Source organism: Rana temporaria, chromosome 9 (genome assembly GCF_905171775.1).
Source record: "Rana temporaria chromosome 9, aRanTem1.1, whole genome shotgun sequence".
In the NCBI taxonomy this organism is placed as follows: Eukaryota; Metazoa; Chordata; class Amphibia; order Anura; family Ranidae; genus Rana; species Rana temporaria.
Genome location: NC_053497.1, coordinates 34877179 through 34893863, shown reverse-complemented (window position 1 = coordinate 34893863; position 16685 = coordinate 34877179). Strand labels below are relative to the sequence as shown.

Here is a 16685-nt window from a genome sequence, read left to right as displayed (position 1 = left end):
GTGTTGTCAAGGATCTATTGTTGTTCTCATGTGAACTTGTGTTTCGATCAGGGATCTATTGTTGTTGGGGGATCTATTGTTCATGCTATTGAGCTAATGTTGTCAATGATCTATTGTTGTTCTCATGTGAACTAGTGTTCCGATCAGGGATCTATTGTTGTTGGGGGGGTCTGTTGTTCCTGCCAGGGATCTAGTTTTGTCAAGGATCTATTGTTGTTCTCATGTGAACTTGTGTTCCGATCAGGGATCTATTGTTGTTGAGGGATCTGTTGTTCCTGCCAGGGATCTAGTTTTGTCAAGGATCTATTGTTGTTCTCATGTGAACTTGTGTTCCTTTCAGGGATCTATTGTTGTTGGGGGATCTTTTGTTCATGCTATTGAGCTAATGATGTCAATGATCTATTGTTGTTCTCATGTGAACTTGTGTTCCCATCAGGGATCTATTGTTGTTGGGGGATCTGTTGTTCCTGCCAGGGATCTAGTTTTGTCAAGGATCTATTGTTGTTCTCATGTGAACTTGTGTTCCTTTCAGGGATCTATTGTTGTTGGGGGATCTTTTGTTCATGCTATTGAGCTAATGATGTCAATGATCTATTGTTGTTCTCATGTGAACTTGTGTTCCCATCAGGGATCTATTGTTGTTGGGGGATCTGTTGTTCCTGCCAGGGATCTAGTGTTGTCAAGGATCTATTGTTGTTCTCATGTGAACTTGTTTTCCGATCAGGGATCTATTGTTTTTGGGGGACCTAATTGTTCCTGCCAGGGATCTAGTGTTGTCAAGGATCTATTGTTGTTATCATGTGAACTAGTGTTTTCCGATCAGGGATCTATTGTTGTTCTTGTCATTTGAAGTAGTGTTCCTCTTAGGGATCTACTTTTTTGGGGTATCTATGGTTCCTGTCTGCATCTACTATTGCCAGCATGGGATATACTGTTCCTGCCAGGGGATCTATTGATGCCGGTGTGCTCTATTGTTGCTGTCTTCAAGAGGGAGTTCATGCCGCCATTCTCTGTGCAAACAAGTGGCATGTATGGAACTACAACCAGCATGCCTAGGCAAGGAAAATAGACATATAATAAAAAGGTTAAACTTACTTTTGGCAGTGCGGTCGGTCTCAGACAATATTCCCCAATCCTCAGAGGTCAGGCGAGAAATGTCCAGCCAGGCATTGTCCCTCTTCATTTGGTCCTTGTAAAAGGGGTCCCTCTTGTCGTAGAGGCATGGTCTCTCTTTTACCAGCCTTATAAGGGACTCATTATCCACGGCCTCTTTCCTAACTCTGGCAGCCATGCTGCAAACAGAGACAACGTACTAAGAAAGTGAAAGTAATCCGTGCCAAGAAGGTGGGAAGAAGGTGGGGGCTGCCTGGGGACAGGAGAGTACCTGGGGGCTTCTGGGTAAATTCCTCTCTGCTTCTGGCAAAATCGCCTCACTATGAACAGGGATCAGACTTGAAAGCTACTTCCATTGAAATCAATGGGTAGGAATCGCCTACAAGTCGGATTGAAGTAGTACAGGAACTTCTTTTGAAGTCGGATCGCCTTGAGTCGTGTGTATTAACACCAGTCCCATTCACTTGCATTGTTTTTCTTGACAGCACGACTTGGGACGACTTGAGGCGATTTCAAGTCGGATTACAAATCGCCCCAGTGTGAACCGGCTCTAAGAGAGACCAGGCACACTCCATACAGTGTACAGATGGTGGGTTCTGTAACAGAGCAATGGATGGCTTGTCTAGATAAAAGCAAGCGTCACTAGCACACCTAAAGGCCTAATAAGTGCTTTAATTTGTTATTAGGAAAATATTTCGGAGCCTCACACATGTGCTACAAGCCAACAGTGAAGTTCACCATTGCCCTGATGACGGAGCATGTGTGAGACTCTGACACGTCTCCTTTTTTTCTTATGACAATTCATGGCTGTTATTGAGCATTTAGGTGTTTTGGTGACCCTTGCTCTGCTCTCTGAACAACATAGGTGTTGGGAAAATACCCTAAAATGGAGTTACAAGTTATACCACATTGTTCTCAAACTATAAGATGTGGGAAAAATGCAACTTTTTACTATGTAAATTAATCTGTGTGAAGAAATACTCTGCAATTCATCACAGGGACATGTTTGTATACTTCATTTAACACTTTGCTGGATGGGCTAGGGAAGAGTGTGTGTGTGTGTGTGTGTGTGTGTGTGTGTATATATATCCCAGGGTATGTAAACTTTCTATCAGGGCCATTTGTGTGATTTCTGTTATCAAGAAAGGAGACACAATGCAGCGCAAGCAGGTGTATTTAATATTGGAAATTTGTTTTATATAATAAATTTCCAATATTAAATACACCTGCTACGCTCAGAAGGCGCTGCATTGTGTCTCCTTTCTTGTTGTTCTACAGATTGCTTCATCTGTCAGCTGGCAGCCATCTAAGCAAGGCATCTTTTGGTTATTCAGTGCTGTGGACATTTTATGGATGGACTATAGTAATTCCATATGAGCACTATATTTCACTTTTGGATATTAACTTAAAACTTGTTTGGAGTTCTATTGTTCCCATCCCTTATCCTTTGTTTATTGTTTACAGAGATATTTATAGGGAGTGCGCTTGATACTATGTTTTTTGTTATCAATATGATTTAAAAAGGATCCAAAAAACTATGATAATAAATGGCCTCATGTCATTTGCTATTCTTAAACAAAAGCCATTTTTTTCAGCATGATCGGTCGTGTGTGGTGTGTGGTGTGTGTGTGTTGTTGTGTTTTTTTTTTTTTTTTTTTAATGATTACCAATTTGGTGTATTTTTTATCCTCCTCCTCCCCCCCCCTTCTTCTTTATTTTTTTATTTTTTTAGTATGGTTCTTGTGGAGAGCATACCGGAAGGGCTGGTGTATCCTGAAAATTCCACCTCCAACCCCTCAGTATTTCAGACATGGTTGGACCTTTTAAACGAGGCCAAGAGCAGCGTGGACATTGCATCTTTCTACTGGACAATGACCAACAATGACACTGGTACACATCATCCCTCAGCTGACCAGGTAAAAATCTGCAGCTAAAGCAAATGGGTTATGACATTTCAAACTTCATGTGAATTGATAAGGTTTATGATGGCATTACCAAATAGCCTTATTTTTTTACATGTTGGGCAAAAAGGACTCTTTCTAATGACTAACTAGCAAGGACATTGTAGAGAATGCATTTTTACTTCAGTCAGACACTTAGAGACCTTTAGTACCTTGCAGAGAGATAAGAGGATCAGCAAGGGACGCCAATCTGCTGCTTTGCTAATCGGGCTATATGAAAATATATCATATGTATTGAGCAGATATGACTGCTTCCATAAATATATAATTACAAATTATACATAGAAATTTTAAAGCACTGACATCTATTGATGTGTGTGTGTTTGTTTTTTTTTTTGTTTTTTTAAGCCCAATGGCAAATTCGTGCTCTTAACTGATCCCTTAAAAAAAAAAAAAAAAAAAAAAGAAGCTCAACATAGATATCCATTAGCCCTGGGGTACTTTTAAAGCAGAACTTACTTTGGTGTAGCTTGGCTCAAAGTAGTTACCGTATTTTCCGGCGTATAAGACGGCTGGGCGTATAAGACGACCCCCTAATTTTCTAGGAAAAATGTTGGTTTTGGGATATACTCGTCGTATAAGACTACCCCCCCTTCCGAGACAACCCCATTTAAAAAAAAAAAATCATAAACCTAAAAAAAAAAAACATGATGCTTTGTTCCAGGTTGTTGGTACAGTATATAACAGTACAGTATAGGTTACATGTGAATTTGAATGTTTCTGCTTTCTATGGGTCCGTTTTCTACTGCAGAATACATCCATACAGTGTGCACCACTAAGAGCCAATCACGGCAGGCAATGCATTTTACTAATTTGTTGCTAGATGCAAAGCCTGCCTGGATTGAGAGAAGCTATGACGTCATCAGCTGGCGCTGCTCCTATCATGCTCGGATTGGCAGAGGTATTTTGTCCAATCTGAGCAGGCGTAACAAGCGCTGCATGAGCGAACATCTGCCAGCAGGGATTGGCCGAGCGCCGCACACAGTGTTCCCTTACTACATTGCCGCGCACACGGTGGTGGCCTCTTCACTCACCGGGATTCGCCTCTATACCCGTTACCGACCACCCGGCGAGCCTGGCACCGATCTGGCTACCTCTTCTACAAGGTATGGAGCACTCGGCGGGCATTAAAACTATATTTCGGCCATTGTACCCGGCGTATAAGACGACCCCCAAGTTTTGGCACTATAATTTGGGTCTAGAAAGTCGTCTTGTACGCCGGAAAATATGGTATTCATATCTGATAGCTAGAGGGCCTCTAGAGATGCTGAAAATCACTGTAGTAGTTTGTGCAGCATGTAGTGAGAGCCGTGATCTGGGTGCTGCTTAGTGGCCTCCCTCTGCACACTGAACATGGAGGGAGGGGGGGTTCTTGCTTGCCACTGCTGGTCAAGGCTGTCGCTGTAAGTAGCGTGGATTATTGCAGTGATTTTCAGCCTCTCCATTGGCCCTCCAGGTATTTGTATTCTTACTTTGTATCAAGCTGGACCAATGCAAGTTTACAAAAACTACTCTTTCTCAAGTTCCGCTTTAAGGTACCCCAAGGCCTATGTTGACCATCTAATAACCCTTATGTCAAGAGTTGACTCCCATTGGAAGTGCCCGATTTGTCTCCCCTGCTATTGGTGAACATGCACGTTGAGGGAACAATTGTCGGATTCTGTTTTAGGTCTGACTGCCAATTACCATCTATGAATAACTTCACTTTAGCTGTTTATTTAAAGTTCAGGATTTCTAAATTGTTCTCTGTCCCAAGGGTCCCTTACTTGGAAATGCAGTTATTTATCTATTGCTGTCTTTACCAAAAACAATGTACTTCTGTTTATTAGGGGGAAAGGATCCTGCAAGAGCTTTTGAAGCTGAAGCAGCGAGGTATTGCCTTGAGAGTGGCAGTCAATCCACCTAGATCCTCCAAGGCCTATGCTGACATTGACGCTCTAAAAGAAAGTGGTAAGATCTCCTCCTCTCTGAATTGGGTTCATTACTCCCTGGTTAAATAACACATTGCCAGTGTTAAACTCTGCTCTAATGTAAAGGCATCGTTGGTGATGTTATGACCATTCCTACCCCTTTGTATATATGCAGCTGGGAGCAGGTAATCTTCCCCCAAAGCTCATTGGCCCAGCAATGACCGCTAACTTTAGGGTTTTGGCCAAACCCAGGCTCATCCCTACGCTACGCCTCTATTGGGGGAGCCTTCCCAGTGATACAACAAGATGTAAGAGGAAATCTCCATACATTGAAGGGGGATCTTTTTATGCTTGTTGCAAGAATGTCTTCATTATTTATTTATTTTTGTTTGCAATTGTGGGTTTTGTTCTGTCCTTATCAAATGCATCAAGTATTTGAGTCAGAAAATCAAAGTGCCACACCAAAGTATAAAGGCCCATACATACGATCTGACTTTTTGACGACAACGGTCTGACGGACATGTTTTATCGGACAATCCGACCATGTGTACGCTCCATCGGACAATTTTTTTTCGTTATTTCAACAGACAAATGTTTACTGTGAATGCTCTCAAACTTTCCGGCAACAAATAATCAAATCGTGTGTACACAAGTCCATTGGACTAAAGCCCAAAGTACAAACACGCACGCTCAGAACCAGTGCTAAAGATAAGACAACAATAGCAGAAGTTGCCCAAAGGCTGGTGGTAAGAGCTGAAAAAACCCATGATTTGGTGAATGTTGGCTGAAAAAGTTTTGCCGTGTGTATTCATACCAAGTTCACGGCCAACACCCCTTTGGACCAAAATCTACGGAAAAGTCAGATGGAAGTCTGATCGTTTGTATGAGGCTTAAGAGTCCAATTTGAAGCAGCACACCAAAGTATCTGGACTTTTGGTGTGGTGCTTTAAATTTCAGATTTATATACTACATTCGTAGTTTTTGGTTCACTAGAGCTGCCCACTTATCACTGAGATGCCCCATTAGGACACTATCAGACTGCTTTTTGTCAAATATATTCATAGCACCTACAGTGGGGGAAATATTTGCTCTCCTGCTGATTTTGTAAGTTTGCCCACTTACAAAGAAATTAGGGGTCTATATTTTTTATCATGGGTGTATTTTAAATGATAGAAACAGAATATCAACCAAAATCCAGAAAAAAAGACACAATAAAAATGTTATAAATTGAGTTGCAGTTCAGTGAGTAAAATTTTAAGTATTTTATCCCCAAGCAAAACATGACTTGATAGTTGGTGTAGAAACCCTTGTTGGCAAACAGAGGGTTGCTGTTACTTGTAGTTGGTTACCAGGTTTGCACACATCTCAGGAAAGATTTTGGTGCACTATTCTTTACAGATCTTCTCGAAATCCTTAAGGTTTCTTGGCTGTCACTTGGCAATTCGAAGTTTCAGCTCCTTCCCCATAATGTTTTTTTTTTTTTTTTTTTTTTTTTTTATATAGGATTAAGGTCTGGAGATTGGCTAGGCCACTCCATGACCTTAATGTGCTTCTTCTTGAGCCACTCCTTTGTTGCCTTGGCGGTATGCTTTGGGTCATTGTCATCTTCAGTGGTCTGGCTGAGGGAAGAAGATTCTCATCCAAGATTTTACTATACATGGCTCCTTTCATTGGCCCCTCAATATGGCCAAGTCGGCTTGTACCTTTAGCAGAGAAACTGCCCCGAAGCATAATATTTCCATCTCCGTGCTTGACTGTAGGGATGGTGTTCTTGGGTGTCATAGTCAGCATTTTAATTCCTCCTAAATGTGACGAGTCGAATTTAATGCCAAAGAGCTCAATTTTGGTCTTCTCTGACCACAACACTTTCTCCCAACCCGTCTCTGAATCATTTCGATGTTCATTGGAAAACTTCAGATGGACCTGTGTATGTGCCTTCTTGAGGAAGGGAACCTATATATACACATAACGAGTTGTTGTTTCTTTAATTCTTATATTGGTAGGACTAATCTGTGTACCACATGAGCACTTACTGTAGCTAGTCTGTGGGAGCCAGAATTATTGTTGGTTGGTAGGGGATCAAATACTTATATTACGCACTGAACTGCAACTCCATTTATAAAATTTGTTTCATGTGGGGTTTTTTTTCTGGATTTTTGGTTAATTTTCTGTTTCTATCATTTTAAAATACACCTATAATGGCAATGCAAACATTTTAGACATTTTGACTCTTCCTTTCTTTAGCCCCCCCAAAAAAAGGTTGGAGTTCAACTTATTTAGTTTCTAGTCCCAACTGACTCTGAAATATTTCCACTGTGCCCATTTTAACTCAATATGTAATTACGGATAATGGTGAATAGTTTTTATGCTAACAAAAATCGATCTGCACAATCAGATGTAACAAATTCAGACAGCAATCCTAGCACTAAACAAGTGATCTTACTACACAAAAATAAAGCCCATAACACACCAGTGCAGCGCTACCCACTCTCTAAATATCTTTATCATAAATAACAGATATGAAGTAGGTGCATCCAATGGGACTTGCAGCAGGAGGAAATTTCCAACATAGTTTAATCAACAACAAAGTTTTGGTGGTGCACAGCCAGAAACGTTGCTATTGATTTTAAACTATGTTGGGAAAATGTCTCCTGCTGTAAGTCCCATCGAATGCACATACTGACTGCTGCATATCTTGCATACTTTCCTTTTTTTTTTTTTCATGGATTGCACCCGAGCCAATACCCCTACAAGCGTGTGCGGTGGCACATCTCTACACTACTCCATAAATTAATAGATCTAATAATATAAGTCAATCAGTAAAAAAAAGGGAATACATGTCTAGTAATAAAAATCATGCTAAAAGAGGCACCAACTTCTCTTCCAGTGTGTGTATTTTTATTTATTTTTAACCAACAAAGTGCAGCTTCTCCTTTTTAAAGCGGAGGTCCCACTAAAAAAAAAAAAGCCAGCAGCTGCTGACTTTTTTAACCTGGTATGGGCCTACATGCAAAAATCATCATTTTTTGCTAGAAAATTACTCAGAACCCCCCAAACACTATATATGTTTTTTTAGCAGACACCCTAGGGAATAAAATGGCGGTCATTGCAACTTTTAATCTCGCACCGTATTTGCGCAATAATTTTTCAAACCCCTTTTTTTTTTTTTTTTTTTTTTTTTTTTTTTTTTTTTTGGGGGGAAGTGGTTTCATGAATTAAAAAATAACAAACCAGTAAAGTTAGCCCAATTTTTTTGTATAATGTGAAAGATGAAGTTACGTCGAGTAAATAGATACCTAACATCTCGCGCTTTAAAATTGCGCACACTCATGGAATGGTGCCAAACTTTAGTACTTAAAAATCTCCATAGGCGTCGCTTATTTTTACAGGTTACCAGTTTAGAGTTACAGGGGAGGTCTAGTGCTAGAATTTTTGCTGGCGCTCTAATACACGCGGCGATACCTCACATGTATGGTTTGAACGGCATTTACATATGTTTTACTTACGTGTGTGTTCGCTTCTGAGCGCGAGCTACTGGGGATAGGGGTGTTTAAAAAAAAAAAAAGTGTAAAAATAAAATTTAAAGCGGTGGTTCACCCTCAATAACAACATTCTAGCATTAAATTAAGCATAGTAGCGCGAGCTACAGTATGCCTTTATTTTATTTTTTTGCCCCGTACTTGCTGTTTAATCCTATAGTGAAGATTCAGACTCCCCGCGGGGAATGGGCGTTCCTATCCAGAGGGAAGATGGTTGACGGCCGGCTATGGCACGTCACGCTCCCCGAAGATAGCCGGAGTAGGTCTCGGCTCTTCATGGCGCTATACGGCGCCTGCGCACAGACTAGGCGCAGGCGCCGTGAAGAGCCAAATCCTATTTCGGCTATTTCCGGGAAGCGTGACGCGCCAAAGACGGCCGTCAATCATCTTCCCTCTGGATAGGAACGCCCATTCCCCGTGGGGAGTCTGAATCTTCACTATAGGATTAAACAGTGAGTACGGGGCAAAAATAAAAAAATAAAGGCATACTGTAGCTCGTGCTACTATGCTTAATTTAATGCTAAAAAATTTTTTTTAGGGTGAACCCCCTCTTTAAGTTTTTTTTTAATTTGCTTAATTTATTTTATTTTTACCCTTCTTTTTTTTTTTTTTTTCTTATCACTTTTATTCCTATTACAAGGAATGTAAACATCCCTTGTAATAGGAATGGTTCGTGACAGGTACTCTTCATGGAGAGATGCGGGGTCAATGTATTTTCTTAGCAGTGAGTGTCTGTATACTCTGCATTTTCTTTCCTTTTTAACTTACTCTCTGATTTCTTTTATTATAACACTACTTTTTTTTTTTTTAATTCTGTCCTAGGAGGCGAGGTTAGAGTTGTTGACTTGCCCCATCTGACGAACGGTGTACTGCACACAAAATTCTGGGTAGTGGATGGCAAGCACTTGTATATTGGCAGTGCCAACATGGACTGGAGATCATTAACACAAGTAAGATGCCATGGGATTGATTGCCAAGGGGGTAGAGGCTGTACACCCAGCAAAGTGAATGTTAAGCCAATATTGGTACAGTGAGGGAAAAGGGTATTTGATCCCCTGCTGATTTTGTATGTTTGCCCGCTTACAAATGATCAGTCTATAAATTTAATGGTAGGTTTATTTTAACGGTGAGAGACAGAATGACAACAAAACAATCCAGAAAAACGCTTTTAAAAAAGTTATACATTTTAATTTCCATTTTAATCGGTGAAATAAGTATTTGACCCCTTCATAGAACAGGACTTAGTACTTGCTGGCAAAACCCTTGTTGGCAATACGAGGTCAGACATTTCTTGTAGTTGGCCACCAGGTTTGTACACATCTCAGGAGGGATTTTGTCCCACTCCTCTTTGCAGATCCTATCAAGTCATTAAGGTTTTCGAGGCTGAAGTTTGGGGGTTTAATTCCTCTTTTAAAAAGGAAGTTCTGTCCATAAAGACCTAGATGGACACGTTTTGGGGTGGGGTAACTTTACTGGCCTGACCCCAACCCGATAGAACAACTTTAGAATGAATTGGACTGGAGCCAGGCCTTCTCGTCCACCAGTGCCTGACCTCACAAATGCTCTTCTGGAATTATGGTCAAACATTCCCATAGACACACTCCAAAAAATTGTGGACAGCCTTCCCAGAAGAGTTGCCATTAAAGTGTGTGTGTGTGTGTGTGTGTGTGTGTGTATAAAGGCAGGCATCTCAATACTTTAAACAATATGGTGTATCTATTAAAACAAAGTATAAAAGATGGCGTTCATACAAATATGTGAACACCTATATGATTACCTCATACATGAATAATTGTAAATTCCTGGAAGTAAAAGTCCACACAGCAAAAAAAAAAGGGTGATCTGAATTGCTTCACCAAAACTCACGTGGGAAGAAACAAACTTGCTAGATTGAAAATGTAACGAGACCCTTGCTCGCTCGCTTCCGTTCTCCCGACACTCCTCTGCTACTAGTGAGTCAGCTTTCAGATCGCAACGTCTGATGGTTCGGTCATCCAAGGCTCCGGGATCTGAACTACAGCTATGTGCTGTTCGTAATCCATTAGAACAAACCCCAGGCAGGCTGTATGTAAGTTCAAACAGGAAGACCTTTATTGGAAGTACACAACACTCTTTTAACCAGAATTTGGAACATCCCGCCCCCAACAATCGCTTTCCTATTGGTCAATTGTAAAGTACATGTAGTCCTCCTTCAGGTCCTCCTTAGCCATGCAAATGAGGACTTGAAAATGAGTCAGCAGGGATTGGTCCGATAGCTTGAATGGAGGGACTGTTATGTGTAATGAGACAGAAGCCCCAGGGGGCAATCAATGTACACAATAGCCAGACACAGAACAATGGAGCCGCCTGGAGCTTTAAGACAGGGAAGAAGACCCCCCACTGTGTAACAGCTTTCAAGGAGGAACACTTCTGCATTCCAAGGTCCATGACAGAAAACTTGCATGGAACTCCTTTTCTACTTTTTGGTGTGTGGACTTTTACTTCCAGGAATTTATAGTTATTCATGTGTGATTTGATTATATGTTTTTTCACATATTTTTATGAATTGGCGCCGTCCTTTGTACTTTTGTTTTGTTTTAATATATTTATGGGTGATTAGTTCACTTGAAAAAGGTGCAGCTTTTTCTGGAATTTGTTTAACTGCATTTTGTGTTTGTTTGGCGCCATCACTTGTTAAATTCTATATATCAATATGGTATATCTTCTTATGGTTTCCTTTTAACTATTCTCATAAGAACTGCAAAGATGTGCAGGGGCAAGTTTTAGATCCAATTGGTAGAATGTTTACAACCTGCTCTAGATTATACTCTGTTGTCTCAGTGATTGTAGGAAGGATTTTGATGTTCTCTGTCTAATACAGGTGAAGGAATTGGGATCGTCTGTCTATAACTGCAGCTGTCTAGCCCAAGATTTGGAGAAAATTTTTGATGTCTACTGGACACTTGGGACACCCAATGCCACCATTCCTTCTCCATGGCCAGACAAGTTTTCGACCCTTTATAATAAGGACACACCTATGGAAATGACTGTGAACAATACACAGACGTTTGTCTATCTCTCTGTAAGTGATGTCGTTTTACTATTTGCTTGAGTTTTGATCCATATGGCTTTTTCTCCACAACAAAGTGTCTGGTATGTGTGTTGAGCAGTATTGTCCTAAGGCCCCATGTACACGAGACGCTGATAACCACTTAAGGACGTCAGCAGAATGGCACGGTTGGGCACAGGCACGTACAGGTACGTCGCCTTTAAGTGCCCAGCCTTGGCGACTCGGTCCAAAGCTCCGTGACCACAGGACCCGTGGACCCGATCGCCGCTGGTGTCCCGCAATCGGTCACAGGAGCTGAAGAACAGGGAGAGGTGTGTGTGTGTGTGTGTGTGTGTGTGTAAACACACCTTCCCCGTTATTTACAGCGGCAGTGTCACTGATCATCTGTTCCCTGATATAGGGAAAGACGATCACACGTCCAGCCCCGCCCCCCTACAGTTAGAAACACATATGAGGTCACACTTAACCCCTACAGCGCCCCCTATTGGTTAACTCCTAAACTGCAATTGTAATTTTCACAGTAATCAATGCATTTTTATAGCACTTTTTGCTGTGAAAATGACAATGGTCCCAAAAATGTGTCGAAATTGTCCGATGTGTCCGCCATAATGTTGTAGTCATGAAAAAAAATCAATCTTTTTTGGGGATATTTATTATAGCAAAAAGTAAAAAATATTGCATTTTTTTTTTTTTTATTGTCGCTCTATTTTTGTTTATAGCGCAAAAAATAAAAACCGCAGCGGTGATCAAATACCACCAAAAGAAAGCTCTATTTGTGGGAAAAAAGGACGCTAATTTTGTTTGGGAGCCACATCGCACGACCGCGCAATTGTCAGTTAAAGCGACGCAGTGCCGAATCACCAAGGTGCAAGGTCCTTAACCTGCATATTGGTCCGGGTCTTAAGTGGTTAAACTCGAGTTGAGAGGCAGTTGGACACTTTTTTTCAACTGCCCCTGAACACATTCAATGTTATCCAATGTGACCATGTACACAGTCTCGTTTATTGCCGTTTATATGCAGTTGCGTTTAACCTAGTTTTTCTGAAAGCAAACCGCGGTACCGGCGTTTAGCCGTATTATTTTGTTCATAAGAGTTTTTAAAGGTGACCACTTTTTTTTTTTTCTCAAAAATGATGGCAAATGATGAAAAAACATTAAAAATATATTACAAAAATGTAATTGCTTGCATTGTGGACAATCCACAACTTGTGGCAAGTGACGCGCTAAATACAAGTACGCTGCTACTCACTCTGGTCTCACAAAATGGCTGAAATGGTTAAATTATACTGTGTTGTGTTTTTTTTTTTTTTTTTTTTTTTTTTTGAGCTTAGGGAGGGTCTTATGATGTTTCTTAACTAAACACTATCAACATGATATAAACACTGTTTAAACAGCAGTGGATAAATAAGGTGACAATAGTGCAATATACTTCTATAGTGTATAGAGAACTCTCATGCAAAATCCATATAAAAAAATCACTATGGTGCTATATAATGCTGAAGTGTAGAAATACAAAATCACATAATCCAAACTGACATGATTGAGATAATCAAATGCACAGTAAATCAACAGGATTAAATCATAAATTCATTTTAGTGAATCCTGAATGATATAAAGTGACAAATTGTGAAAATAAAGTGCCATAGTGCAAAAAATGGTGATTACACTGGCCCTAGGTCTCATGGGTCAGTGTAACATTAAGTCCTTATCAAACCTAAAATAGATCCTTTTGTAGAGGTGATCCACACTCTGGTGCCCCCCCCATAGCCGCTCACCTCTGAGCGTGTGACCTCCTATTTAAAGCGGGGGTTCACCCTATCGACGAAAAAAAAATATTTTTTTTTCTTTTACCATAAAATCAGGCATTGTAGCGCGAGCTACAGTATGCCTGTCCCGAATTTTTTACCCCCGTACTCACCTTGTACGCGTAGATCGAAGATACCGGGGAATGGGCGTGCCTATGGAGACGGAGGATGATTGACGGCCGGCTCTGGCGCGTCACGCTTCTCCGGAAATAGCCGAAATAGGCTTGGTCTTCACGACGCGTGCGCATAGCCTGTGCGCAGGCGCCGTGAAGAGCCGAGACCTACTCCGGCTGTCTTCGGGGAGAGTGACGTGCCAGGGCCGGCCGTCAATCATCCTCCCTCTCCATAGGCACGCCCATTCCCCGCGGGAGCCGAAAAATACGATCTCCGATTACAAGGTGAGTCCGGGGTTAAAAAAATCGGGACAGGCATACTGTAGCTCGCGCTACAATGCCTGTCTCGATGGTAAAATCGTGTCGGGGGGGGGGGGGGGTGAACTACCGCTTTAAGTTTGGTCAAACCACGCATATGAACCACCTCTGGGTTCAATGATTGCTGTGGGATCCTGGACTGCCCTTTAGCACTGTTTACTCATACACATCTAATAAGAAAGAAGGCTAAATAGTGTGATATTGTTTTTTTTAAATCCACAAATGTATTGAACAAAAAGCCTCTATACGGGGTACTCGCATGGACCTGCTGCTTCACTGCACCAATCTATCAGAAGCAAAAACGCTGAAATCGTACTGAGACCATAGGTCTCTCCCAAGTCTGATTCCAGTTGCTCCAGTGATGACGTCTCGTATGACGAAACGTACGTTGGGCAGAGGAAGTAGCTGTGACATGAGCATGCCTACCAGGGCACCAGACGCTGTTGGTTTATTTGAATGTTTGGAAAGCTTGCTTGCTAGGGCGATTTCAGACCTGCAAGGGTCAAATTTTCTGGTAAAGAGGGTAACTCTTTATCTTGGAGTGGAGCAGGTTGGGGGTGACTATTTGCAACACAGTTTCCCTGATTACTATTTATTTCCAGGTGGCTTGCGGAATTTATGGCATTTCCTTTTTGGGGCTTCTCCCCCTTTTGTCAAGTCAACTGGTATAATGACTTGTATAGCGACTGGGGATGTCAGTCAGTCCCATATAGGGTGCAGTATGTGCTACTTGCATTCTAATTGCCTGGTACAGAATGAATGATTATTTGGTCCCTAACCACAGCTCTTCCACTAGCAAAAATGGGCTGTCAGATGTCACCATCTCCTCCTCCAACTCTGCACTATGCATTATGGTTTCTTTATATGCATTTTAATGTGCCCTTTGTTTTGTGCAGTCAGTACCAATGTAGGGGCAGTGGGGCTTGTGAGCTCAGGCACTTGCAGCAGAGAGAGAAGGTAGCAACTGAGCTTCACAATCACAAATTGGGCTTCTAGCAGGGGAGGAGCTGACAGGCAGGAATGGTAGAGATAAGGAATTGATATGTACTGCACAAACGTTCAGCATTTCTTTTGAAATGAGAGGTGAGTATTTCTACATGAATATATAGACCAGGTGAACTCCAGGTATGATCTTTATTGCATACTTACATTGGTCCAGCTAGGCACAATGTAAGTAGGTATGCATAGCTCATACCCAAGGGGGGCACTGGAAAAGCTGACAATCACTGAAGGAGTCAACTCCTACAGTGAAAGCTGCAATCTTCCAGGTCCCGCTCAGCTTTCCCTCTGCTCACCGACCACCGGGGGTCGCTTGTTTGGCACTACTACCATTCATAAATAACTTTTTATTTTTGTTGTTTATTTACAAAGCATTGTGATTTAAAGAACATGGAGAGGAGGGGTGGTGACGTTATGATCTCCACTTCATCCAGTTAAAGAATGCTTTGCATTTTATAGCTAAAAGCACAAGGTGTTCTATAATTGTTTGCAGAGCGAGCAATGTGGTCGGTGTGCAGTGGGGAAGCCCTTGGCACAGGGAAGGAGCACTGACTACTACAGGTATTGTCTGCTTCCCCAGCAACCGCTCAGGTGTGGGATATATACATACTTATATTGTGCCAAGCTGGACCAATGTAAGTGTGCAAAATAGATCATACCTGGAGTGCAGCTTTAAAGTTTTTTTTTTTTTTTTTTTGCACACATTTTATTTCATACAAGTCACTGGCCTGGAACAAGTATACAGCAAGTGAAGTCGGGTCTCGGATTTGCAGCCAGGCCCAGTGACTTCAAAAAGGAAACCTCTCCGAGGATGCAACTAGCTTTTTTGAGAAGTGCAGGTGAGCAAAAGGAACCTCCTATTTTTCTTAGGAATGCTGATGTCAAAGCTGACCCTAAATAAAGAGTGAAAACCGTGAGAGGTTCTGTCTTTTCCTACCCAGTTCCTAAAGCATACCATATTCATTTACATTATAAGGTCTACCAGTTTAATTTACAAGACCTTGCTTCTCTTTCCTCCTACCAGAGCTCCCCTCCACCACTTTCTGCAAAGGGAAGGACGGAAGACATTGACGCCATTTTGAGTGTTATAGATGATGCCAAGAAGTTTGTTTATATCTCGGTTATGGATTATACCCCCACGGAGGAGTTTAGTGAACCCAGGAGGTAATATTGTCTTCATAATGTTTTGTAATGCTACATAAAGGTACAAACCAGCCAAATGTGAATGTCCAGAATACTGGAGTACCAACCAGCAAAGATTGGGTGCCGGAAATCCTGATTGTATAATCACCTGGCTACAGGGAACATAATCCTAAAGTTGTTCTATTTCTCTAAGCCAGCGATTCCCACACATCTGTATACAGCAATTTTATACACATGGGACCGCTCTGTGCAAAGTATGCTGTGCAGCTCTTCCAAAGAGAGATCCTCCCATTATGGCGGTCTTCTGGAAGTATTACACAGGGTGTGGATAGTAGACTATTGCACAAAATGACTGGAAGAGGATGCAGTCCTGTTCAGAAATCCTCTAAGCATTTTGATTTGGCTGTAGGGATGAATGAAAACCATATAAAACACAGAACAAAGGTGTTGTTTATAGTGGTGCGCCGAAATTGAAACTGTAAATTCAGGATGCACTTGGTCCAAAACCGAAATGGACAATCTAAGAAAAGTCTTGGTGTTTTTCGTTTTTTTTTTTTCAATTGATGTCAATGGGCAGGATTTTGCATTGAAGGCAATGGGACATGATTTTTGCATTGCAGTCAATAGGGGGCATTGAAGTCGATGGGATGCATCATGCCATTATCTGCATTTTTTTTCTATTGGAAAAATGCAGATAACCCTATTTTTGGACGATTTATTTCGGTGCATCCCTAG

At 41.4% G+C, this 16685-nt stretch overlaps 1 protein-coding gene across 1 annotated transcript in view; it reads left to right on the top strand.

Moving 5' to 3' along the window:
* Positions 1 to 16685, top strand: part of PLD3 (phospholipase D family member 3) — a 63003-nt gene that overhangs the window by 38816 nt on the left and 7502 nt on the right. Inside the window, exons 5-9 of the mRNA XM_040323146.1 lie at positions 2846 to 3029; positions 4904 to 5024; positions 9346 to 9473; positions 11384 to 11584; positions 15832 to 15971. Coding sequence (XP_040179080.1) covers positions 2846 to 3029; positions 4904 to 5024; positions 9346 to 9473; positions 11384 to 11584; positions 15832 to 15971 — 774 coding nt within the window. The remainder of the gene's footprint in view (positions 1 to 2845; positions 3030 to 4903; positions 5025 to 9345; positions 9474 to 11383; positions 11585 to 15831; positions 15972 to 16685) is intronic.